At 36.6% G+C, this 27486-nt stretch overlaps 1 protein-coding gene across 12 annotated transcripts in view; it reads left to right on the top strand.

Annotated features, from left to right (window-relative positions):
* RNF111 (ring finger protein 111) overlaps positions 1-27486 on the top strand; it is a 93952-nt gene that overhangs the window by 14675 nt on the left and 51791 nt on the right. For all 12 annotated transcript variants that reach the window (XM_005211717.5, XM_024997763.2, XM_010809278.4 and 9 more), the window contains 1 exon segment: positions 22283-23181. In XM_005211717.5, coding sequence (XP_005211774.1) covers positions 22302-23181 — 880 coding nt within the window. In that variant the 5' untranslated portion in view covers positions 22283-22301.

The raw sequence follows: 27486 nt of genomic DNA, 5'->3' as shown, positions 1-27486 counted from the left end.
TTCATCAGGCACTCTATCAGATCTAGGCCCTTAAATCTATTTTTCATTTCCACTGTATAATCATAAGGGATTTGATTTAGGTCATACCTGAATGGTGTAGTGGTTTTCCCTACTTTCTTCAATTTCAGTCTGAATTTGGCAATAAGGAGTTCATGGTCTGAGCCACAGTCAGCTCCTGGTCTTGTTTTTGCTGACTGTGTAGAGCTTCTCCATCTTTGGCTGCAAAGAATATAATCAATCTGATTTTGACATTGACCATCTGATGATGTCCATGTATAGTCTTCTCTTGTGTTGTTGGAAGAGGGTGTTTGTTATGACCAGTGCATTTTCTCGGCAAAACTCTATTAGTCTTTGCCCTGCTTCTTGGAATTCACTCAGGGAGAAATTGTACCCTTGGATAGTGTTGCTCAGGATGTTAGATCTTACATTCTCAAGGCAACGGACATCTTTTCTAATCTAGTTTTCTGTTTTATTTTGTTACCCCAGTCCTTGTCTTCGGGCTTTAACAACTCAGGGGTTCAGTCTGATCAACAAGAGGAACTTGAGGTTCTCTCAAATAAGACTGACTTTTGAGGTGGGTGTACCTACAGAATTGAAGGCCTGCAAAAGAAAAAATTCATGGCAGGGGAAGATTGTGGACTTTTTCTGCCAGGGTGATGGCTTAACATTTACAACAAAACTTTGAGGTAAATATTTCCATTATTCAGGTGAGGAAATTTAGGCACAGAATGATTAGTAATTTGATGAAGGCTCATAGCAATGATGGGATTGAAGGGATTTTAGTTCATTAGGTTTTGAGTCAACCTAAGAAAGGAATTCCAGAATTCAGGAGCTTAACATGTATTTCTGTATTGCCTTTCAGGAAAACATTAAGCTGTATTTTTTGTCCTCTGGGCATGGCTGTTGTCAAAAGAGAAGGAAAGATAGTGTGATTATGAGGGACTTAATTTTTCTGTGCTTTTTCTGTGTATTTCAGATTTTTTATAGTGAACACATTTTAAAAATCAATTTAATTGCAGTATAATTTTATAAAAAGTATAAGGTACATATTTTACTGTACAGTTCAGTGAGTTTTGGCAAATATATACATCCATGTAACCAACACCCCAGTCAGGACATAAAACATTCTATTACCCTAGGAAGTTCTTTCTTGTTCCTTTGCCATAAGTCATCCCTAGCTCCTATCCCAGGCAACCACTGATCTGATTTTTGACATTATAGATTAGTTTTGTTTGCTCTAGAATGTCATATACGTACGAATTATGTAATATTACTGTTTTGTGTCTGGCTTCTTTTGCTCATCAAATGTTTTCTCGCTAGCATTTTACTGTGGAAAATTTCAAGCAGATTAAAGTTAAAAGAATTGTACAGCAAATGCCCATTTCCCTATTACCTAGATTCTACAGTTAGCAATTTGCTTTTTGTTTTATCACATATCCTTCCATCTCTCCATTCCTGTAATCATTTGCCATTCAAGTCAATTGCTGTTTGGCTTTGTATTTTAAATTAAGTTGCAAACAGTGCATTTTACCCCTAAACAAATTCAGCTTCCATATCATTAACTAGAGTTGAATATTTATATATAGTTCTTTGTTTTTGAAGTAAAATTTACATATAGTTAAATACACAGATATTAAGTGTACCATTTAAGTCTTGTTAAATGTACACATTTGTGTAATCAAAATCTTAGGAAGAAATAGAACATTACCATCACCTCAGATAAGTTCCCTCATGTACCTTCTGGTCAGTTCTTTCCCAGTCCTTTGTAGAATACAGCCACTGTTTTGATTTTTTCTTCCATTAAATTTGCCTAACCTAGAACTTCATGCAGATGAAATCAGTATAGATATTTTGTTTCTGATTTCCTTCCCTTAGCAGGATGTTTTTGAGATTCATCTGTTATGTTTACTTGTATTAGTAGCTCCTTCTTGGCTGCTGTTATTGTTGCTGTTTGGTATCCCATTATACCTATATATCGAAATTTGTTTATCTTTTCACTCCTTGGAGATTTGTTTTTCTCACTGTTTGGTTATTATGAGTGAACATTTGCATACAAACATTTTTGTATACCTGTATTTTCCAACCTAGGTGTGGAATTTGAAGCTGCTTGGAGTTGTATGTGGAGTTCCAGCTGTGTCACATCCCTTAACACATGGTGTTTTCGTCTTCTCAGCCTTTTAGCCCTTTTTGGGTATAGAGTTGTATCTTGTGGTTTTAATTTGCATTTCCCTGATAATGGAAACTATTGAGCATTTTTGTGTGTACTTGCCATTTGTATATGTATGTGTTTAGAAAAATGTTAAATATTGTTTACCTGTTATATGGTGGGCTTGTCTTACTGAGATGTAAGAGTTTTACATATATTCTGGATTCAAGTTGGGTGTGTATTTGTGTAATATATACATGTAAATTATGTGTTGTGTTGTTCAGTTGCTCAGTCATGTCCGACTCTTTGAGACTCCATAGAATATAGCACACCAGGCTTCCCTGCCCATCACCAACTCCCAGAGCTTGCTCAAACTCTTGTCCATTGAGTTCGTGGTGCCATCCAACCATCTCGTCCTCTGTCATCCCCTTTTCCTCGTACCTTCAATCTTTCCCACCATCAGGGGTTTTCTGATGAGTCAGCTCTTTACATCAAGTGGTCAAAGTATTGGAGTTTCAACGTCAGCATCAGTCCTTTCAATGAATATTCGGGACTGATCTCCTTTAGGATTGACGGGTTTGATCTTGCAGTCCAAGGGACTCTCAAGAATCTTCTCCAACACTACAGTTCAAAAACATCAGTTCTTTGGCACTCAGCTTTCTTTATAGTCCAACTCTCACATCCATACATGACCACTGGAAAAACCATAGAGTTGGAAAAGACCCTGATACTGGGAAAGATTGAGGGCAGGAGGAGAAGGAGACAACAGAGGGTCAGATGGTTGGATGGCATCACCGACTCAATGGACATGGGATTTGGGTGGAGTCTGGGAGTTGGTGATGGACAGGGAGGCCTGGCGTGCTGCAGTTCATGGGGTCGCAAAGAGTTGGACATGACTGAGTGACTGAACTGAACTCACATCCATACATGACTACTGCAAAAGCCATAGCTTTGACTGTACCGACCTTTGTTGGCAAAGTAATGTCTCTGTTTTTTAATATGCTGTCTAGGTTTGTCATAGCTTTTCTTCCAAGGAGCAAGTGTCTTTTAATTTCCTGGCTACAGTCACCATCTGCAGTGATTTTGGAGCCCAAGAAAATAAAGTCTGTCACTGTATCCATTGTTTCTCCATCTATTTGCCGTGAAGTGATGGGACCAGATGCCATGATCTTAGTTTTTTTAATTACGTGTACTTACCGGGAGAAATACCAATAACCTCAGATACGCAGATCACACCACCCTTATGGCAGAAAGTGAAGAGGAACTAAAAAAAGCCTCTTGATGAAGGTCAAAGTGGAGAGTGAAAAAGTTGGCTTAAAGCTCAACATTCAGAAAATGAAGATCATGGCATCCGGTCCCATCACTTCATGGGAAATAGATGGGGAAACAGTGGAAACAGTGTCAGACTTTATTTTGGGGGGCTCCAAAATCACTGCAGATGGTGACTGCAGCCATGAAATTAAAAGATGCTTACTCCTTGGAAGGAAAGTTATGACCAACCTAGATAGCATATTCAAAAGCAGAGACATTACTTTGCCAACAAAGGTTTGTCTAGTCAAGGCTATGGTTTTTCCTGTGGTCATGTATGGATGTGAGAGTTGGACTGTGAAGAAGGCTGAGTGCCGAAGAATTGATGCTTTTGAAGTGTGGTGTTGGAGAAGACTCTTGAGAGTCCCTTGGACTGCAAAGAGATCCAACCAGTCCATTCCGAAGGAGATCAGCCCTGGGATTTCTTTGGAAAGAATGATGCTAAAGCTGAAACTCCAGTACTTTGGCCACCTCATGCGAAGAGTTGACTCATTGGAAAAGACTCTGATGCTGGGAGGGATTGGGGGCAGGAGGAGAAGGGGACGACAGAGGATGAGATGGCTGGATGGCATCACTGACTCGATGGACGTGAGTCTGAGTGAATTCTGGAAGTTGGTGATGGACTGGGAGGCCTGGCATGCTGCGATTCACGGGGTTACAAAGAGTCGGACATGACTGAGCGACTGATCTGATCTGATGTGATCTGATGTACATGTAATTTTCTCTGTCTTAAGCTTGCTATCTTGACTTTTTCTTTTCTTAATGGTATTAATGGTATCTGAAGAGTAGGAGGTTTTTATTTTGATTAAGTCCAGTTTATCTGTTAAAATGTTTAGTCTTTTTTGTGATCTATGAAATCTTTGCCCGTGGTGTCATCATGTACATTTTCTGCCCATTTCTTTTTGAAGTGTTAGCTTTTAGGGTTAAGTCTGATCTGTTTGAGTTATTTTTTTGTCTCATGTGAGGTAGAAGTTGAAAATTCCTCCATGTAATTCACTGGTTGTTCTACCACCATTTGTTGAAAAGAGTCTCCTTCCCTATTGTCTTGGACCTGTTGTTGAAAATCATTTGATGATATGTGTGAGGCTATTTCTGAACTTTCCAGTCATCCATGTGCTAATAGCACTCTGTTTTGATACAGTTGGCTTTAATGTCATCTTGCTGTTTGTTTTCTACTTGTCCCATCTCTGTTCCTTTTTTCTCCCTATTTCTTGGCTTCTTTTGACTTGAGTTTTTTGAGAGCCTGTCTTCAAGGAATAATAGTTTATTTCACGTATAATACAAGAAACTTACAATGGTTTATTCTCTTTGCTTCCCTCCTGTGCTTTGCACTATTATATTGACATACATTTTACTTTTGCATGTTATTAGTTTGGGGAGAATTTCTTTGTTGAAATTTGGGAGTGGTGTCGAGAGAATTATCCCTGTGAAGGTGAGTATCAATGAGGAAGATGTTGGTAGAACTCACTTTTTCTCTTTCTGTTTTCATAAAAGTGACTACACAGTGATGATTTAGGAAAATCATAAATTAAAAAATTAAAATTTGATCAATTCAGAGCAGAAAACTTTGATATTTAAGGCCCCAAAAAGGATGGTTATATGATATATTCTTTTTGTAGAACTAGACCAGAATTACAACTTGGAGCATTTGTAAGTGACTGTCTCTGAATTACACAGTTATTGACTTTAGGGAAATTATTTGGTGAAGAATGTAAAAATTCCTCCCCTATGGTTTTAATCTATATATAAGGTAAACTTAGTTGTACTTTATATTTTTTGCTTTTAAATAATTTTGCTCATCTCGTTCTAAACTTTTATTTTCAGGTCTTTGTTATTCAGTTTATATGTAATTCTTTTTCAGCTTTGTGTCACTTGAGACTATGCTGAACATTCCATTTATGCTTTCATGTGAAATCATTGCTGAAAACAGCTTTTAGAATTCATGGTGTAGGCTAATTTTTAATTATACACCTCATTTTATGTTGCTGATTATCTGTACATTTCCAGACAAGTTTTGGGACTGCTCTTTATTCTGTTTTAACTTCTAAGTATGTTCTAGCTTACTGTTCTTCTCTGTCTACTGAAGGGTAATGAAGTTAAGACTGCTGCCTGATGAGAGTGGTAGGGAGCTTAGTGTTACAGGTAGAGGTTAAAGGAGAACATAGGGCTTTAGTTCTTGTGAGGTAGATTCCTTTGTCTCAGATTAAATTCACAAAACTTCTGGGAGAAATTTTGTAGTTCTGTGGACCTTTGTCTCTTCTTTCATATGCTGATAAGTATCCCAAGAAGTCATCTTGGATTTCCCTGGTGGTTCAGTGTTTGAGAATCCACCTGCCAACGCAGGGTATACGGGTTCCATCCTGATCGGGGAAGATCCCACATGCTGCGTGGCAGCAAAGCCCATGTGCCACAACTACTGAACCTGAACACTGCAGCTACTGAAGCCCTCATACCTAGAGCTAATGGTCCGCAACAGGAGAAGTTGCCATGAGAAGCCCAAGCACTGCGATGAAAAGTAGCCCCGCTCACCACAACTGGAGAAAATCTTTGTGCAGCACGGAAGACCCAGCACAGTCGTAAATAAGTAGATAAATAAATGAAGTCATGTTATTTTCATCTTTTATTCTTAACAGTATTAATAATTCTAGACATAATTGTTTGAAGTGAAATGCCATCTTTGAAGATAATATGCTGTCTTTCAGAAGATCATGTGTTGTCTTTCTGATCACTGGTTTTTAAAATTTTGTAGGTGTATTTCATCATTAAATATGTAGTTCATTCAGAGAACTTCTACTGTGGAAAATAGGGTAATCAAGTCTCATTTCTTCCCATTTCACTTTTCCCTTTTATTCTTCTGAAAAACCTTCCTTGGTACAGCCTCCCCTTCAGGGTTGAATTAGATTTTACTTCAGTGTGTTTCAGTGCATACCTCCTTCATGACACTGTATTTTAATTACCTACTGATAGGTTTCTCTGTCTGTTGCACTTTTCTTGGGCTCCAAAATCACTTCAGATAGTGACTGTAGCCATGAAATTAAAAGACACTTGCTCCTTGGAAGAAAAGCTATGACAAACGTAGATAGTATATTAAAAAGCAGAGACATTACTTGGCCAAAGATCGGTACAGTCAAAGCTATATTTTTCCAAAGTTTTTCCAGTAGTCATGTATGGATATGTGAGTTGGACCTTAAAGAAATCTGAGCACTGAAAAATTGATGCTTTTGAACCGTGGTGTTGGAGAAGACTCTTGAGAGTCCATTGGACTGCAAGGAGATCAAACCCATCAATACTAAAGGAAATAATCCTGAATATTCATTGGAAGGACTGATGCTGATGCTGAAACTCCAATACTTTGACCACTTGATGTGAAGAGCTGACTCATCAGAACAGACCCTGATGGTGGGAAAGATTGAAGGCAGAAGGAGAAGGGGACAATTGAGGAGAGGATGAGATGGTTGGATGGCATCACTGACTCAATGGACATGAGTTTGAGCAAGCTCTGGGAGTTGGTGATGGACAGGGAAGCTTGGTGTGCTGCAGTCCATGGAGTCGCAAAGAGTTGGACATGACTGAGCGACTGAACTGACTGAACTTCTTAAGGATAAGTCTATGCCTTATTTGTCTTTTGGGACAGTCTAGCACATTAAGATATTTAGGAGATGTTTATTGCATGGTGTATTTGTTTGCTGTGCTTCCATAACAAAGTACCACATTCTGGGTGACTTAAACACCAAAAATCTATTTTGTCACAGTTCTGGAGAGTAGAAGTCCAAGAACAAGTGTGTCTCTATGACTGTTCAGATTTCCTCTTTTCATAAAGGACACCAGTCAAATTGGATTAGGGCCCACTCATAATGACCTCATTTAATCTTAATTGCTTCTAAAGAAGTAAAAGGGCCCTCTATCTAGTCACATTTTGAGATACTGTGCGCTAGGATTTCAACATAAATTTAGATGGGACACAGTTCAGTCCATAACACATGAATTCTTTGGTTTGGTATACATTCTAGCTGAAGAAGATTCATTATGGTCTAATGCCAAACCAAGATTATCAAGGTTGGGACCAAAGATTTCCTAGTTTGCATAAGAAGAAAAGTGCTTTATGCTGGCTTTTCTCAGGAAAAAAAAAAAAAGAAGAAATGGCTTAATTCTGGTGTTTTGTCTTAATGTACTTGTAGTATATATTTAATGATTTAGACACTGCAGTGTTTAGTACTTGGAAGTACTACCTAACTGTTCTCCTGTAATAATAAGTTTTCTTTCCTTTATTCTTTATATCACAAAAACATGATAAAACACACAGTCACACAGTATATCAGATCAGATCAGTCGCTGAGTCGTGTCTGACTCTTTGCGACCCCATGAATCGAGGCACGCCAGGCCTCCCTGTCCATCACCAACTCCCGGAGTTCACTCAGACTCACGTCGATCGAGTCAGTGATGCCATCCAGCCATCTCATCCTCTGTCGTCCCCTTCTCCTCCTGCCCCCAATCCCTCCCAGCATCAGAGTCTTTTCCAATGAGTCAACTCTTCGCATGAGGTGGCCAAAGTACTGGAGTTTTCAGCTTTAGCATCATTCCTTCCAAAGAAATCCCAGGGCTGATCTCCTTCAGAATGGACTGGTTGGATCTCCTTGCAGTCCAAGGGACTCTCAAGAGTCTTCTCCAACACCACAGTTCAAAAGCATCAATTCTTCGGCGCTCAGCCTTCTTCACAGTCCAACTCTCACACCCATACATGACCACAGGAAAAACCATAGCCTTGACTAGACAAACCTTTGTTGGCAATGTCTCTGCTTTTGAATATGCTGTCTAGGTTGGTCATAACTTTCCTTCCAAGGAGTAAGCGTCTTTTAATTTCATGGCTGCAGTCACCATCTGCAGTGATTTTGGAGCCCCCCAAAATAAAGTCTGACACTGTTTCCACTGTTTCCCCATCTATTTCCCATGAAGTGAGGGGACCGGATGCCATGATCTTCATTTTCTGAATGTTGAGCTTTAAGCCAACTTTTTCACTCTCTACTTTCACTTTCATCAAGAGGCTTTTGAGTTCCTCTTCACTTTCTGCCATAAGGGTGGTGTCATCTGCATATCTGAGGTTATTGATATTTCTCCTGGCAATCTTGATTCCAGCTTGTGTTTCTTCCAGTCCAGCATTTCTCATGATGTACTCTGCATATAAGTTAAATAAACAGGGTGACAATATACAGCCTTGACGTACTCCTTTTCCTATTTGGAACCAGTCTGTTGTTCCATGTCCAGTTCTAACTGTTGCTTCCTGACCTGCATACAAATTTCTCAAGAGGCAGATCAGGTGGTCTGGGATTCCCATCTCTTTCAGAATTTTCCACAGTTTATTGTGATCCACACAGTCAAAGGCTTTGGCATAGTCAATAAAGCAGAAATAGATGTTTTTCTGGAACTCTCTTGCTTTTTCCAGGATCTAGCAGATGTTGGCAATTTGATCTCTGCTTCCTCTGCCTTTTCTAAAACCAGCTTGAACATCAGGAAGTTCAAGGTTCACATATTGCTGAAGCCTGGCTTGGAGAATTTTGAGCATTACTTTCCTAGCGTGTGAGATGAGTGCAGTTGTGCGGTAGTTTGAGCATTCTTTGGCATTGCCTTTCTTTGGGATTGGAATGAAAACTGACCTTTTCCAGTCCTGTGGCCACTGCTGAGTTTTCCAAATTTGCTGGCATATTGAGTGCAGCACTTTCACAGCATCATCTTTCAGGATTTGGAATAGCTCAACTGGAATTCTGTCACCCCCACTAGCTTTGTTCGTAGTGATGCTTTCTAAGACCCAATTGACTTCACATTCCAGGATGTCTGGCTCTAGGTGAGTGATCACACCATCGTGATTATCTGGGTCATGAAGCTCTTTTTTGTACAGTTCTTCTGTGTATTCTTGCCACCTCTTCTTGATATCTTCTGCTTCTGTTAGGTCCATACCATTTCTGTCCTTTATCGAGCCCATCTTTGCATGAAATGTTCCTTTCGTATCTCTGATTTTCTTGAAGAGATCTGTGGTCTTTTCCATTCTGTTGTTTTCCTCTATTTCTTTGCATTGATCGCCGAGGAAGGCTTTCTTATCTCTTCTTGCTATTCTTTGGAACTCTGCATTCAGATGTGTATATCTTTCCTTTTCTCCTTGGCTTTTCGCTTCTCTTCTTTTCACAGCTATTTGTAAGGCCTCCCCAGACAGCCATTTTGCTTTTTTGCATTTCTTTTCCATGGGGATGGTCTTGATCCCTGTCTCCTGTACAATGTCACGAACCTCATTCCATAGCTCATCAGGCACTCTAACTGTCAGATCTAGGCCCTTAAATCTATTTCTCACTTCCACTGTGTGTATTTAATGATTAAGACACTGTAACATTTAGTGCTTGGAAGTACTACCTAGCTGTTCTCATGTGGTATAATAAGTTTTCTTTCCTTTACTCTTTGTATCACAAAAGCATATTAAAACACAGTCACATACACATCTGGGCACATGTGTGCTTTGTGTATATATTGATTATTAATGTATGGTTGCTGAACATTTTAACCCAGGAGATACATTTATTAGTTGAAGTATTTGGCTTCCCTGGTGGGTCAGTGGTAAAGAATCCGCCTGCAGTTCAGGAGACCTGGGTTTGATCCTTGGGTCTGGGAGATCCCCTGTAGAAGGAAATGACAACCCACTTCAGTATTCTTGGCTGAAGAATACCAGGGACAGAGGAGCCTGCCAGGCTGCAGTCCATGGAATCACCAAGAGTTGGCGAGTCGGATATGACTGAGAGGCTGAGCATGCACTTGGTAGTATCTGTGTGTGTTGACTTTGTCTTTTGCTGTGGAGTCATAAAAAGCAGCTTTTCAAAAGTACTTCGAAGTGTTTTTTTAAAAGTTAGAAAGGTTTAAGGCATGCTTGCTGTAGGGCATCTAAATAGGGATGAATCATTAGGTTCTTCTGTTTTATTCTGAACTTAAAATGAACTCTCTGGATGCAAAAAGAAATGGTATCATCAAGAAACCTGCAATGGACAAAGAAGTGTGTTTGAGAACTTCTGCTTAAAGAAATTGCAGTCTTCTTAGAGCCTGTTCCTCTCCATCATTTTCATCTTTGTTGCTGTCATCATCAATAATATTTGTATTATTTTGCCGTAACTGCTGTTATTTCAGTCTTACCTTTCTTTTCCATAATGCTGAAATTTTTGGTAATGATTTGCAGACTGTCAGGGCAGTTAAAAGATTAGGAAGGTTGGAGCCTTTTTCCAAATTGCTTTTGCTGGACTTGGGTTCCAAGTAATGGAAATTGGAGCTTTTAAATCTGTTTCTTCCTTGAAACTTTATTAAATATTTTAGAAAATGGATGGACCTGGATCATGCAAAGAGTTTATTGTTGAATTATCTTGGAAAACCTGATTTGAAATAGTAACTGTAGCTCTCTGAAAAGGTTTTAGTCAGAACAGCAGAGTTCATCCTTGTAACAGTTAAACAAAGAGTCAATGATACTCACAGGTTTTCTGAACTTTACAATTTCTTGTCTTTTAAAAATTCTATAGTTCAGCCTTTGTTCTCCTACTTATAGTTAGCAACTTAGATCTAAGGAATGATACCCTCTAGGGATTAAAGTTTTTAAATAACAAAGCTGAATCTCTTTCCTTTTTTTCTGTTTGGTTATTTTGCTCTCTGAATTTCTCAAAAAAAGACATTATAGATAGAAGTCACCTGTGTTTTCTTTATCAGTTGAAGAAACTTTGCATGTTATGAATATAGTTTCATATTTTGAAGATATTTTGTATTTTTAAAAACTTTATGCTTTTACCATTTTTGTGAATTTATTTGCAGTTTTTTTTGTACTATTGACATTGTCATCTTGTACATTTTCAATAAAAATTAAGATATTGTTAGTCACAGTTGACATGTAACCATGTTAACCATGGTATGCAACTAAAAATTACCCATATTATTATAAATATGTCTGAAACATGCTGTATGCTTCTTTTATTGAGAACAGTCTGTCTTCTGGAGGGCTCAGAATCATGATTCAGAACATGAGCTTTTATTCTTTGCTCTATTTCAGTATTGCCCTCAGAATCTTTTCACATAAATAATGTTATTTAATGTAGACAAACTGCTGACTCTTTAGTTATTGGGACAAGTGCTTTAGTTCTTCTGTCTTTTAATTTTTAGGTGCTGCCACCAGTATTACATCTGTTAAATCCAAACAGTACTTATTAGTATTAGCTTATGAGCATTAAATATAAAATAATATAAAAGCTTATTAGTATTAAATATGAAATAATAGTTTCTGAATATTTAATTGCATGTGACCTTCCTGATAATTATTTTTAACCTTCATAGAATATTTTCCCTTTAGGTTCTGTTCTCAGGAGTTAAAGTTACTATAAATCTGACTTCCAAATAAACAGAGTATTTATTTCTGCCGTATAGAAAGAGAAAAGGGGAGTTATTTCAACAACATGATAAAACTTGATTTTATGCAAAGGAAGTATAAGTTACTGAATTATAAATATATAGCATATTTTAGCATGAGTATTTGCTTGGGTGGGAGTATGAAGTTTAGGACCAAGTGCGGTATCAGCAAAAAACAACATTCATTCCGAAATAGCATAATTCTGTAGTGTTCTACAGTTTGTGGTTCTGGCTCGCTTGTTGAGCAGTGCTCTGAAAAAATGTTGAGGGCTTCAAGTTCATATTTCGGTATTTTGGCTCAAGTTTGGTTGATGCTGGATATGTAGCCCTTGATTTGGTAAATAAGTTCTCCTTCCTTCACATGACCCTCCACTCCTAAAACCACCTTTTGTCCCCACCACTGCAAAGCCTTCTCCCTGGTCTCGTCTTTTCCTTGCACGTTTTTTATTGTTGTATCTTATTTATATTCTGCCCGCAGAACCATAAAGCCCATCATAGGTAGTGATTCTTGTGTATGCACTTTAACTGGTCATTGCATTTGCTTTTGATGTAGACTTGTAGCCATTCTGTAATTAATTGAATAACTGTGCATATACTGTATCAGTGAGAAATTTTCATTTTGACTTTCTCAGCCTACCATCATTTGGATCCACCCTACCTATCTTAAATAGTATTTCCTGCTTCTCACAAGGATGTGCTCACTGCTTTGTTGAGGTTCTCTTCAGAGTCTTGCATAATCACAGTAATTTTTATTTTTGTATTTTTTTATTTCTCCTTACTTCTTTGGCATCATTCAACATATATGACTGTTTATTCATAAGTAAAAGACCAAATCTCTTAAAATTACTGACAAAAATTAGTTCAAAATGTTAAATATGCTCCGGTGAAGATTTCAGATCTTATTTAGCAATATAGTTTAATTCTACATTTAGCTCTTGCATATTGTTAAATTTTGATAAGATATTAGGCAAATTAAAGTAGATATCTTTCCACTTATAAAAAGTCTTTTTGTTGGCCTCTGTCACTTTAAAAAAATAAAGAATTCTCAATTCACTGAGTTCCAATCGCCAAGGAAACCTGGAGGCCATTTGAAGTTCAGTTTTGGAAAGTGAAAGTTTAAATAATAGTAATCTCTAAGAGTCGTTTGTAAATTTGAAGCCTTTTGAAAGCTGATAGATTGATTACTTGAATGCAAGATTGTGGAGGTTTGTTTTCCTTGCACATTTTTTGGCTTTTTACTGATACTTTTCATTTAACTCAATAATTATCATGCTTTAATTGGTGAAAGATTTTGTGAAATGGTTTTATGATGGATTATTACTTTCCAAGCATGAAAATTTTCTTCATAGAGATGAGTTCAGAAACAACATGCCTAGGACTGTAGAGTAGTATCATTACCTAAAAAGGATAATCAACTCTCAAATTTGACAACTTCATTCAAATTTGCCAATAGTTAATTGCCATCTATCAGTTTCTGCCTTATTTTGTTATTAAATCGTCCAGGACATGTGGTCATTTCTGGTCACTAAGGAGAAATTTTATGCTTAGCCAAGATTCTCATAAAAATCATACTATTATATATTTGATTTATATAGAAATCTGCTAATAACAAAGTTGTGTCCTAGTCTACAGGAAAAATAGAATATAGTCAGTTCTTATTTTTCACTCCCTTAAAAATTCTTGTACTTTGATTTCAAAAGTGGCAAATGATCATTTTATAAAAAATTCAAACTGTGCATAAATCTATAACATAAAAACACGTATGCTCCTAACCTGTGCTTTAAATCTCCATCCACAATTACAGTCCCAAACTAAGTGTGTATTTTTCTGTATTTTCTCCATGCATGTATAAACATAAGTTATTTTATAAAAAAGGAAAACATTTTAACAGACTTATTTGCAATCTGCTTTTAAAAAACACACATGTATACCTGTGGCGGATTCATTTTGATATTTGGCAAAATTAATACAATTATGTAAAGTTTAAAAATAAAATTAGAAAAAGAAAAAAAAAATAAATAAATAAATTTCACCAGAATAAACTTATTTTAAATGAAAAAAAAAAACTATTGTACAGAGGCTTTTTCATTTTCAAAGGCTGCATAGTAGATTATTTTATGCTTATGCCCTTAATTTTTAATTGATGTGTAGTTTATTGATAATATTTTGGTCTCAGGTGTACAACATAGTGGTTCAGTATTTTTATAGATCATACTGCATTTAAAGTTATTATAAAATAACTTTAAAATAATGGCTGTATTTCCCTGTGCTGTACAGTATATCCTTGTAGTTTATTTATTTTATACAGAGTAGTTTGTACCTTTTAATCCCCTATGCCTGTCTTGCTCTCCCTCCTTCCCTCTCCCCGCAGGTAATCATTACTTTGTTCTCTGTATCTGAGAGTCTTATTTCTATTTTATTATATTCACTCATTGTTTTATTTTTTAGGTTCTACATATAAGTGATAACAGGACATACCATAATTTTGTCTTTGTTGTAAAATTATTGCTTGATTTTAAAAAAGGAAAAAAAAATTTGAGTTCAGATTTACCCTTTCACTTCTACCCTCCTCATTTACACACATAGCCATACAGTTGCTGTTATTTTTAATTAAATGTTATTTGAAATTTCCAGTGAGCAAAATGATGAGAAACTGAATGTAGACAGTATGAATTTGAATTAATCTTAAGATAAAATTTTAAAAATTTATCTTCTAACTTGTAACAGAGCCAATTTGGAGTGTTTGCGTATTCAGAAATGTGGTATCTCTCCACTTACGAGGAGTGTGTTGTACATTTCTATAGTTTATTGCATATAGACCTTTTTTTTGTTGATGCTTTCATTTTTTTCTTGATAGAATATATTTTATATAATAGGTAATTAGCAATATCTTTATATCTCACATTACATGTTGTAATATGAACTCCAGAGTCCAAGCCAGCCATGTTAGACATTTGTGCATTGTACTCTATAATTTGCAATACTGCCTTCCTAACCAGTTGAAACTGACTGCCAGATACTCTTCAGACTTGGCAGGATAGATCCACCCTTCATTTTGCTACTGGCCATGATAATAACACAATCATGACTACAGCAGTAGACTCTCTACAATATATTGAACTCCACCCGGTTTGTACTGATAGGAGACCTAAATAGGTCCTAGCAGATTTTTTCTTTGATGACTAATATTTAGGGATTTTAGAGTACTTTAAACAAGACAAACAAGAAAATCATTAAGTTCACTGAGTAATAGAAACCTATTGTTTGAAAGGCATTTTTCTTTTTCCAAAAGTAGTATGTCTTGTATTAGATAAATTAGGGAGCTGAAGCATCTTGCTCCTCAGCTAATCCTGCATAGTAAAGGAGAGTTTCGAATATTGTTTTCTTAAATTTATTTTTTAATTGGAGGAAAATTGCTTTACAGTATTGTGCTGGTTTCTGCCATACAGTATCATAGGATTTTTAGCGTTCATAGGTTTTATGCCAAAAAATCTTTGTCCTTTATTTCTATACTTTAAGGTTCTGTAGGAACAGATGATTTTATGCCTTCCTTTGACTCTGAGGATTTCATTTATTTTTAGTTATAAGGGGAGACCTTAAACATTGTGTACCTTATGTGTATAACTGCTGCTCTGAAACAGGAATAACAGCCATTATGCTAGGCACTGTGGTAGGTACTCTCATTTAACCCTTAAAGTACTTTTACAAGGTCAATACTATTATTGTCCCAATTTTATAGACGAGAAACAGTGTAGTTTACTTAGGTTACACAGCTAGTCACAACCAGAGACTTGAATCCAGGTCTTTTTAATACACAAATGAAAACACTTAACTTTGGTTGACTACTCCTTTTTGTCAGTGACCCCACTTAAATGTGGATTACAAGCTTCCCTTTCACTCAGTATCTTTTGTTATTCAGTTGCTAAGTTGCTTCCTACTCTTTGTAACACCATGGATCGCAGCACGCCATGCTTCCCTGTCCTTCACTATCTCCCGCAGTTTGCTCAGACACATACCCATTGAGTCAATGATGTCATCCAACCATCTCATCCTTTGTCATCTCCTTCTCTTGCTGCCTTCAGTCTTTCCCAGGATTAGGGTCTTTTTTAATGAATTGGCTCTTTGCATCAAGTGGCCAAAGTATTGGAGCTTCAGCATCAGCCCTTCCAGTGAATATTCAGGGTTGATTTCCTCTAGGATTGACTGGTTTGATCTCCTTGCTGTCCAAGGGACTCTGAAGAGTCTTCTCCAGCATCACAATTTGAAAGCATCAATTCTTTGTCACTCAACCTTCTTCCTTTGGGCTTCCCTGATGACTCAGCTGGTGAAGAATCTGCCTGCAGTGCAGAAGACCTGGGTTCAGTCCCTGGATTGGGAACATCCCCTGGAGAAGGAAACATCTACCCACACCAGTACTCTGGCCTGGAGAATTCCATGGACTATACAGAGGGTCTCATAGAGTCAAACATGACAGCGACTTTTACTTCAGCCTTCTTTATGGTCCGACTCTCACATCCGTACATGACTACTAGAAAAACCATAGTTTTCACTATATGGACCTTTATTAGCTAAGTAATGTCTCTGCTTTTTAATACGCTGTCTAGGTTTGTCATAGCTTTTCTTCCAAGGAGCAAGCGTCTTTTAATTTCATGGCTGTAGTCACCATCTGCAGTGATTTTGGAGCACAAGAAAATAAAGTCTAACTGTTTCTATTGTTTCCCCATCTATTTGCCCATGAAGTGATGGGACCAGATGCCATGATCTTCGTTTTTTGAATGTTGAGTTTTAAGCCAGCTTTTTGATTCTCCTCTTTTCACCTTCATCGAGAGGCTCTTTAGTTCCTCTTTGCTTTTTGCCATTAGAGTGGTATCATCTGCATATCTGAGGTTATTGATGTTTCTTCCAGCAGTCTTGCTTCCAGCATGAACTTCATCCAGCCCAGCATTTCACATGATGTACTCTGACTTCCCTGGCGGCTTAGAGGGTAAAGCATCTACCTGCAAATGCGGGAGACCCGGGTTTGATCCCTGGGTCAGGGAAGATCCCCTGGAGAAGGAAATGGCAACCCACTCCAGTACTCTTGCCTGGAAAATCCCATGAACGGAGGAGCCTGGTAGGCCACAGTCCATGGGGTCCCAAAGAGTTGGACATGACTGAGCAACTTCACTTTCACTTCTTTCACTCTTCTAATAAGATAAATAAGTGGGGTGACAATATACAGCCTTGACATACAGCTTTGGCATACTCTGTTGTTCCATGTCTGGTTCTAACTGTTGCTTTTTGACCTGCATACAGGTTTCTCAGGAGGCAGGTAAGGTGGTCTGGTATTCCCATCTCTTTAAGAATATTCCAGTTTGTTGTGATCCACACAGTCAAAGGCTTTAGCATAGTCAGTGAAGCAGAAGTAGATGTTTTTCTGGAATTCTCTTGCTTTTTCTGTGATCCAGTGCATGTTGACAATTTGATCTCTGGTTCCTCAATTTGATCTCAGTATCCTTTGAGTATATCTTTTTCCTTAATATTTTCCCGAAGTTCTTAAATTCGCTATAACTTTTTTTGTTATTATTGTAATGCCTTTATTTCCTCTAGCTTCCTAGAATATTTTGGAGATATAAAATATCTTTGTGTTGAAATGTTCCTCTTGGTGGTTTGGTTAGTTGACTAGTTCTCTACCCTAAGTCATTTGAGGTCAAGTTTGTACTAGGAGGGTGGGGCACAAGACTTTTGCATTCACAGAGTAAGCCTTAGATGAGATAGTCAGACCATGTGAACTCTAAATGTAAACTTGGTGCTCTCTGTGCTTCCTGCTTCCTCTTTACCATTTCAGGGGAGATAGTGATCTTGAGCAGACTTGTTTCAGAGTCTGACAGTTCTAAACTCCATTGTCCTGTATTTCATTATCCTATATCTTCTTTCTTTTTTTTTCCATTTAATTATATGAAAGGGGCTTCTGGGCTTCCCTGATAGCTCAGTGGGTAAAGAATCCTGCAATGCAGGAGGCCTCAGTTCAATTTCTGGGTCGGAGAAGGGTTAGGCTACCCACTCCAGTATTCTTGGGTTTCCCTTGTGGCTCAGCTTGTAAAGAATCTGCCTGCACTGCGGGAGACCTGGGTTGGGAAGATCCCCTGGAGAAGGGAAAGGCTACCCACTCCAATATTCTGGCCTGGAGAATTCCACAGACTGTAAAGTCCATGGGGTCACAAAGAGTTGGACACGACTGAGCGACTTTCGCTTTCACATATGAAAGAAAATAAAGGGCAAACTTGTTTCTAGTTCATTTTCTGAAAACTTCTAAAACTTTAATAGAAAATTCAAAATTATCTTATTTATTCCTTTTAAAATCTTGTTCCTTTAGAGTTCTGTAAAATTATTTTTATTTAAAAATTTAAAATATTGTGTTAATCATAAAAAAGTATATTTATCATTGGTAGTGAAGTTTCATACCAAAAATGATGACTCTTTCTAAACTTTATCACTGTATTGAAGTAACAGTTCCTGAAAGTTGTATTGATAAAGTTAGTGGATTTTTACCCCCATTATTAAACTTACACCATCACATAATTTATAATGTAAAATATATAAACTTAATTTATAATGTGATTTATAATGTAAATGTAAAAAACCCTAATTTATAATGTAAATCCTAACCCTAATTTTTAGTTTTGAAAGTTAGCCTTTTTAGCTGTTATCTTCTTTCATGCAGGATTTACTACTCATTCTGTATCCCAAACTAATATCAGGCGTAATTGTTATGCTGCTGTTATGAATAGCAGTAAAGTGATTGAATCAAACCAGTACAAAGAAGAACTAGTATTATGGTTTCAGTATTGAAACACTGTATAATATCAAACCATTCACAATAGGGCCAAGGAACTAGATATATCTAGTACAAAATTACCTTTATAAATTAGATCAACCAATGATTTTTACAGAAATAAAATACTAGATGGTAATCTTATTAAATGGCAAGTAGTTCAGAGCATTCTTTATTGATCCTTTGTGTCAATTTTGTTGCTTTTTTAGTTAAAAAATATAGAATTGATATTTATTTCTTTTCACGACCTTGCTCCCCTTCTTTTTCTTAGTTCAAAGTAGAGCTTACATTTGTACTCAAGAACATAATATGGGATGTTAATATTGCATCTAAGGACTGCGTGACAGTGGAGAGAACAGTTACTGGCATACAAATGCACATACCACATGCTGCACCATAACTTCTCTCCATTACTCCATACTTCTCTCCCTTACTCCCTTCCCACCTGGAATTGGGCAGACAAAATTCACCAAAAATCAGAGCAGAGTTAACAAAGAGTTCATTTTTTTGGCCTCGGGGCATAAACTAATGGAAAAGAAATTGAATTTAGTAAATTATGCTGTGAATCATTTCTTTGTAAATTCTCTTATGGATTCCTCTTCTCAGAATTTATCTTGTTCTTTGGCAGATTTTTATTGCCTCTCAGGATCTGCTTTACCAAGACCCAGAGGGTGGTCGTAACGATCTGATGCCTTCTTAATTATGGCTTTACTTTTTGACAACAGCTTTATTGAGATATAATTCACATACCATACACATCTCACTTTAAGTGTACTGAACTCAGTGGTTTTTAGAATATTCACTGAGTTGAACAGTCATCAAGGAGTCTTTAAATAAGTGGTCTTCTATGACCTTTTTTTAGCATAGTGTTTTTGAGGTCCGTATAATGTTGTAAAGTGAATCAGTACTTTATTTCTTTTGATGATTGAGTGTTAATCAATTTTGTGGACTTACTTATTCATCAGTTGATGGACATTTGTTAACACTTTTTGGCTCTTGTGAGTGGCTATAATGGTACTATTAATATTTGTGTATAAAGTTTTGTGTGGATATATATTTTCATTTCTCTTAGGTTATGCCTTGGAGTGGAAGTGCTGGATCATATGATAACTCTGTGTTTAATCTTTTGAGAAACTGCCAGACTACTTTTCCAAAGTATATGTACCATTTTACATTCCCACCAGCAATGTGTGAGAGTTCCAGTTTCTTTACTTCCTTGTCAACATTTGTTATTATCTGTAGTTTTTTTTTTTTTTGTAGCTCTCCTAGTGGGACCTGCTTGAATCTTGAATCACATATACCTGTGCCTTACTGTGACTTGTTTTTCTTGCATTTAATTATGGTGATCCTTGTGCGACTGGCTGCCTCTTACAGTTTGCTCATTGCTCTACACATATGTAAACCCATCTTTTGTTCCTCCTTTACTGCTGATCCTGCTGAAGTCCAGACAGGGCTTGATGATTGATCTTGGATACAACACTACTTGCCCTTGAAGAAGATAGAGATTTTGATAGCTTCGTATAGAAATGGGTTGTTTCAATTTTAACTCTTTGTTAACTCTGCTCTGATTTTTGGTGAATTTTGTCTGCCCAATTCAAGATGGGAAGGGAGTAAGGGAGAGAAGTGTGGAGTAAGGGAGAGAAGTTATGGTGCAGCATGTGGTATGTGCATTTGTATGCCATAATTAAGAAGTTACAAACAAAAACATATACCTATGATGTTGTTTATTCCTGTAACTGTCAATTGTGGAGAAAATCTTGCTACTAAATATCTATCTTGTTTTCCTCTTTTTTCTGGAAGTAGTTTACAAAGTGGGTGTTAAGTACAAAAATCATCTGTGGTGTTAGAAGTTAGGATAATGGTTAAAACTCTTGGTGGGTGCAGTGACTGGAAGGGGATTTCTGGAATGCTAGTTATCTTATGTTTCTTGATCTTGGAGCTAGTTACATAAATGTGTGAGAATTCATTGGCTGTAAACTTAGAATACATGTATTTTTGTTATACTTCAATAAAATCTTGTTAAAATTGTTAACAATGTTTAAATCATTTTTAGCACTAGTAAAGGTCTTCATTTGTCTTATTAACTACCTTTTAAATGAGTGTATTTCTGTTTTTAAAAATTTATTTATTTTCAATTGAAGGATAATTGTTTGACAATATTGTGTTGGTTTCTGCTATAATCAACATGAATCAACCATAGGTATGCATGTGTCCCCTCCCTCTTGAACCTCCTTCACATCTCCCATCCCAAGAATTTATTCCGAGTCATGATATTTAATACCTTACATTATCACTGTTCTTGTATATACACTGCTTTGGTGTAGATGTTTTAATTTCAGGTTCTCTTGTTAGGGCTTCCCAGATGTGCAGCTCATAATTTTAGAGATACAGTGATTTAGGTTTTTAGATTGGCTATAGAGTTTGATTTTTATGTTCTCCTGTGTTGCTTTAACTGAGTGATCTGAAGCAACTCAGTCTTGGCTTTTTTCTTTCGGTATGTATCTATCTAAAACTTCATGAAATGTAGTAGTTGTGCCTACTGTCTGTTGGTGAGTTGAGTCTCATTAAGAGACTAGAGTAGTGTGAAGGAAAGAACCATGAAAGAGAAGCTATATTCATATTCATTATTTATAGTAATCCATCTATCACAGTAACCATCAAGATGTACAGAAAGTATTTGATATAATTATCACTTTAAAATGTGATACCAAAAGAAAAACATTATTGACTAATCAAAGTCTTTTGAATTCTGATCTTTTTATCTGTTTTTACTATAATAGGTTTTGGAGAAGTTGTTTGATTTTGACCAAATACATTATGCTGCTGATGTTAGGAAGATACAATAAGATCAGCTTTTTGATTAATACAAGATTTGAAGTAGACTTATGTTCTATGTTCTATGATCTTTACTCTGTTTCTTTTTTTCTTTTTTTTTAATTAATTTTATTTTATTTTTAAACCATACATAATTGTATTAGTTTTGCCAAATATCAAAATGAATCCACCACAGGTATACATGTGTTCCCCATCCTGAACCCTCCTCCCTCCTCCCTCCCTATACCATCCCTCTGGGTCGTCCCAGTGCACCAGCCCCAAGCATCCAGCATCGTGCATTGAACCTGGACTGGCATCTCGTTTCATACATGACATTTCACATGTTTCAATGCCATTCTAAAAATTGGATCTGTAAGAGTTATCAGAGAAAAACGACTTGTTATAGCCATTTTATATCCTGATGAGAAAAAGGCATTTCTGCCCTATTACAGGAATATTTGTGCTTCCCAATTGACGCTTGTGATAGAGAACCTGCCTGCCAATGCAGGAGATTTGAGAGACGTGGGTTCGATCCCTAGGTTGGAAAGATCCCCTGGAGGAGGGCATGGCAACCTACTTCAGTATCTTTGCCTGGAGAATCCCATGGACAGAGGAGCCTTATGAGCTACGGTCCATGGAATCACAAAGAGTCGGAGAGTCAGACATGATTGAAGTGACTTAGCACACACGCACAGGAATATTCTCAGTGGAATATGAGAACTCTTTAAATATTATAATAAAACACATTGACAATCTTTTAAATATCATGTTGTGTCTTCTAGGCCTTCCTTAAAGTTTCCCATGTCTCAATGGACTCCTGAATATAACAAGCTGTATACCTTAAAAGTGGATATGAAGAGTGAGATTCCTTCTGATGCACCAAAGACACAGGAGAGTCTGAAAGGGATCCTCTTGCATCCAGAGCCCATCGGGGCAGCCAAAAGTTTTCCTGCTGGAGTTGAGATGATTAATAGTAAAGTGGGGAATGAATTCTCTCATTTGTGTGATGATTCTCAAAAACAAGAGAAGGACATGAATGGTAACCAACAAGAGCAAGAAAAAAGTGTTGTTGTGAGGAAGAAACGCAAAAGCCAGCAGGCTGGCCCTTCATACATGCAAAATTGTGCTAAAGAGAACCAGGGAATATTAGGATTGAGACAACACTTAGAAACACCAAGTGATGAAGATAATGATTCCTCTTTTAGTGATTGTCTTTCTTCTCCTTCATCTAGTCTACATTTTGGAGATTCTGATACTGTGACTTCGGATGAGGATAAAGAAGTCTCTGTAAGACATTCCCAGGCAATTTTGAGTGCTAAAAGTAGAACTCATAGTTCACGGTCCCATAAGTGGCCTCGGACTGAGACAGAATCCGTTTCAGGATTGTTAATGAAAAGACCCTGTTTTCATAGCAGTTCATTAAGGAGACTTCCATGCAGAAAGAGATTTGTGAAAAATAATTCCTCCCAGAGGACACAGAAACAAAAAGAGAGGATATTAATGCAGAGGAAAAAACGAGAAGTGTTAGCCCGAAGAAAATATGCGTTGCTCCCCAGTTCTAGTAGTTCCAGTGAGAATGACCTCAGCAGTGAATCCTCTTCCAGCTCATCAACTGAAGGAGAAGAAGATTTGTTTGTTTCTACCAGTGAAAACCACCAAAACAATCCAACTGTTGCCTCAGGTAAAAATTTTGTTCCTTAAATTTAGTATAGCATGGAAGCTATTGCATTGTGTTTGTCCTTATTTTCTTCTACATTTGGTGATTTCATTATATTTAAAAGGAATATGAGGCTCTATTAACTTTTATGTTTAAGCTGTATGAATAACCAACTTTATTTAGCCATGACCCCTCTTCTGAGATACAAATGTTGAAATTTTCTAAAATTTTAAATAGAAAGTTGTATATTTTTCTATTTTTCTGATGAAAATGAAGCAAGAGATTTTACTGAGGGTTGTTTTGAAAAAATTTGCATTTTATACGTATCAGATTATATTTTATGAATTGTTGATTTATTGTACAGTTTCTTTTTGTTTTTTCCTGTAGTGCATCTTTAATATGTTTACCTTTAATGAGTGCCTTTTTAGATAGCTATGTGCCAGATTTCTTTTACATTCAGCCACAGTAGGGACAATTCTGGTCACTAAAAAAGACACTTATTTTTCCTTACGTACTCTATTCTTACTGTTTACTATTCTTTTGTCATATTCTTTATAACCAAAAAATAATTTCAAGCATTTGAGAGGTAGCTTTTATTGTGATACTAGAACACAAACTTTTAATCCTGACAGTGCTCAGTCAAGCCTGTGATTAGTCAGTTAAAAATGGGTTAATCATTAGCTTGAGTGCACCCCTCACCACAGTAAATGTTACATTTAATTGGAATAAGTTTATGTATAGTCTCTGAAGTGTATGTTACCTACAAACCATTTTTACACTTTATAGTCACTTAAGGCAGTTTGATGAAGTGAGCATTGAAGAGTGAAGTCTGAACTGAGGTAAAAGATTACTTTCTTGTGAAAGTATAAGGAAAACAGGATTTGAGAGAGCTTGATTTTTCTGGGGCAAAGATCATGGTTTCCATTTACTGGCAGAACTTTCCCAGTCTTTGCCTGGTGTCTTCCTGTTGAGGGCAAAGCCTACTAGCCTTCTCTTCAGATGACCATTTCTCCCCCTTCTCTCCATCTATATGGGTCCCTTCCTTTTTTGAGACTCCCTTTCCTCTTCCACATTTATTTTTCTATCCTTGCCAGAACACTGAAATCAGCAACTTTGTTCTTAATTTTAGTCTTAGCTATGGTTAGTTCATTTTTTAAAAAAACCTACCCAAATACTTGTTTTTAAAAAAATTCGTTGAGATCACCTGAAAGAAGGTTACAGCAGCCATTCCTTGAAGTTTCTTGAGAAAGAGGGAAGTGATAATAGGAATTGTCTTGCTTAAATGTCACATTTTACATTTTCTCAGGTAATTGGAATGTGAAGACTAGTTTGGGAAGTAGGAGCAACATAATCTAGTGTCTGCTTGAAATTAGTGAGACAGCATGGTTGGTTATATAAAGCAGAAGTTCCAAGGAACTGGTATTTGTAAGGAAGCATAAGAATAGAGTAAATGTAGGTCTGGATCAGTGTCTTTATCTAGGAAGAAAGGAGTTCGTATACTCTTAAATAGTCAAGATAAATTCAAACTCTAATTCATTTAAAAATCTTGTTTAGTACTATTGTAGCATGTAGGTTTTTAAACTTTCTTGTAAGAATTACATTATTTTCAAACATTACCCTTAATGGTTTGTCTCTGAAAAGACAGATCCAAAAGTTGAAGCCAAGTACTCACACTGATGTTTTCTCGTTGCTAGACCAGAATTTTGTTTTATATTAGTTTTTAATAATAATATTTATTTGGTGTGAAATTTTAAAAGTTCTAAGAAAGTATAAAGTAAAAAGTAAGTTTACCTCTTATTAGGTTCCAGCCTTGCTACCCAAAGGTAATCAGTTAGCAGTTTCTTACTTCCTTCAGAAAATGTGGAAGTATATATAAATATAGATAAGTAATGTGGGTTTTAAAGATATCAGTATGTATAGTCACTTCTTTTTTTTAAAAAAAAAAAGCTGCATAGTATTCCCTTTGTATACGTGGTCCACAGTTTATTTAATCAACTTATTTTTGTTGATATTTGCTACATTCATCAGTATTCAGCATTCTGAATGCATTTTTTACGTGTCTAAGTAAGCATATCTTAAGGAATAATTTGAAAAGTATATCACAGTGTATATGCATTTTAAAATTTGGTAGCAATTGTTGCCAGGATGCCCTCCAAGGAGTTTGCCTCAAGTTCTTCATGGCCCATCAGTGGAGGATATCATGATAGTAAAAATACCTAGTACTGGGGACTTCCTGGTAGTCCCATGGTTGGGATTCCGCCTGCCAATGCAGGGGACACGGGTTCAGTCCCTGGTGCAGTAAGATCACACATGCCATGGAGCAGCTAAGCCGTGAGCCACAACTACTGAGCCTGCAAGCTGCAGCTACTTAAGCCCAGGACCCAGAGCCCATGCTCCGCAGCAAGAGAAGCCACTGCCATGCGGAGCCTGTGCACCACAACAAAGAGAAGCCCCTACTTCCCACTACTAGAGAAAGCTCATGTGTAACAATGAATTTAGACCCAGTGTAGTCCAAATAAATAAATAAAATTTTTAAAAATACCTAGTATTTGTTGGGTATTTACTCTGTGCTGGTAATGTTCTGGGCTTCTCAGATGGCGCTAGTGGTAAAGAACCCCCCGGCCAGTATTGGAGATATAAGAGGTGTGGGTTTGATCCCTGGGTCAGGAAGATCCCCTGGAGAAGGGTATAGCAACATACTCCAGTATTTTTGCCTGGAGAATCCCATGGACAGTGGAGCCTAGTGGACTGTAGTCCATAGGATCACAGAGTTGGACATGATTGAAGCAACTTAGCATGCATGCACAGTAATGTTTTAAGTGTTTTATATGTGTTCTCATTTAATCCTCCCACTCTTTGGAGGTGGATTCTGTCATTATCATCTTCATATCATAGAGAAGCATTTAGAAAACCATTTTAGAATAATTTATGTACAGAATAGTTAAATATTGATGGGACTTAGCTGTATTGTCAAACTTTTTTTCCTTTTTCCAGTTTATTGTATTTTTTTATTAATCTTTATTTTCTAACTTTTTATTTTGTATTGGGGTATAGCTGATTAACAGTGTTATGATAGTTTCAGGTGAACAGCGAATGGTGTATTGTCAAAAATTTTTAGTGCTCTCAAAAAATTGACTTCTTTAGATTCTTTGAGGTAAGGTTTTCTTCTAGATGTATTTTTAGTGCTGGCTTTTTGACTCCAGGTATAGTGTGTTTTAGTGTTTGTAAATGATTAGGGGCGGATTTATCTACTGAACTTTAGTAATATGATTTGTAATGTGGATGGGCATTATCTGGAGTACTGGGACAACTTTTTCATAATGCTGTTTATCAGCGCTTATTGATTATTACTGTAGTGAACTGATGGAAAGAATGTTTTACACGTTAAGTCTTTTGTTTAACCTTCAAACTCTCTAAGGCAAAACTGTTGTAGATAATTAAAGGGTTTTGCCAGATTACCAGGAATGAGTTATTTAAGTCAGTACTTTATATTGTATAACAAATTAGTTCATATGTAGTCAGCAGATTTCTGTGTAATCCCTGTTTGCCTTTTGCTTTATCATTATTGTCTTTTAAATTTATTAGAGCTCTCTATTCAAGCCTAGAAAGCCAAAATGATATACAACTTGAGTTGCTGGACATTGAGTTATTTCCCTTTGCCAATGGGGTAGAGAATTTATACATCCTGTTTTGTTCTCAATGTTTGCTAAGAACTTCATATGTTTTAAAATAACCTAGTGGCAGCTAAGTTTCAGAGAGCTATTACTCAGTGTGCCTCCTCTGAACTGCTATTTAAATTTTTATTATATAATACTATAGGCTTTGATTTCTCCCAATTAACTGTACTTTTGAGGATCTCCTTATTTTACTAAATTTAAGTTAAATATTTATAGATTATATTTCCTCCAGACTTGAAGGAAATGTAAATACCATGTATGTCCCCAAATAAGAGAACTAGAATATGTCAGTCCACTTTCCTACTGAGGAGAAAAAAAAAGTTTTGAATCTCTTGAAATATATACATTTAGGGCTATAGTTAAAGTAGTAGTATATCTAAAGTAGTAGTTTTAGTCTTAAAACTAAATCACTAATTTATTTGCATATATAAAATGTTGAATAAATATCAGTTTAGAAATATTGCATGTCAGTACCCACATTTCCTGATAATAGGAATTATAATAATAATAATTATTACTCACACAGGCACCTTAGGTACCAGTGACTTGGTAATTGCTAGAACCACATTTTAAGTTGGACAGTTTTCAAGATCATATTATTCTCATCTTTGTGTAAGATATAGCACTTGTGACTCCATGAGTGATGCTGTCA

Source organism: Bos taurus, chromosome 10 (genome assembly GCF_002263795.3).
Source record: "Bos taurus isolate L1 Dominette 01449 registration number 42190680 breed Hereford chromosome 10, ARS-UCD2.0, whole genome shotgun sequence".
Taxonomy (NCBI): domain Eukaryota; kingdom Metazoa; phylum Chordata; class Mammalia; order Artiodactyla; family Bovidae; genus Bos; species Bos taurus.
Note: the sequence above shows the minus strand (reverse complement) of the source record. Positions and strands in the feature narration are given on the sequence as shown.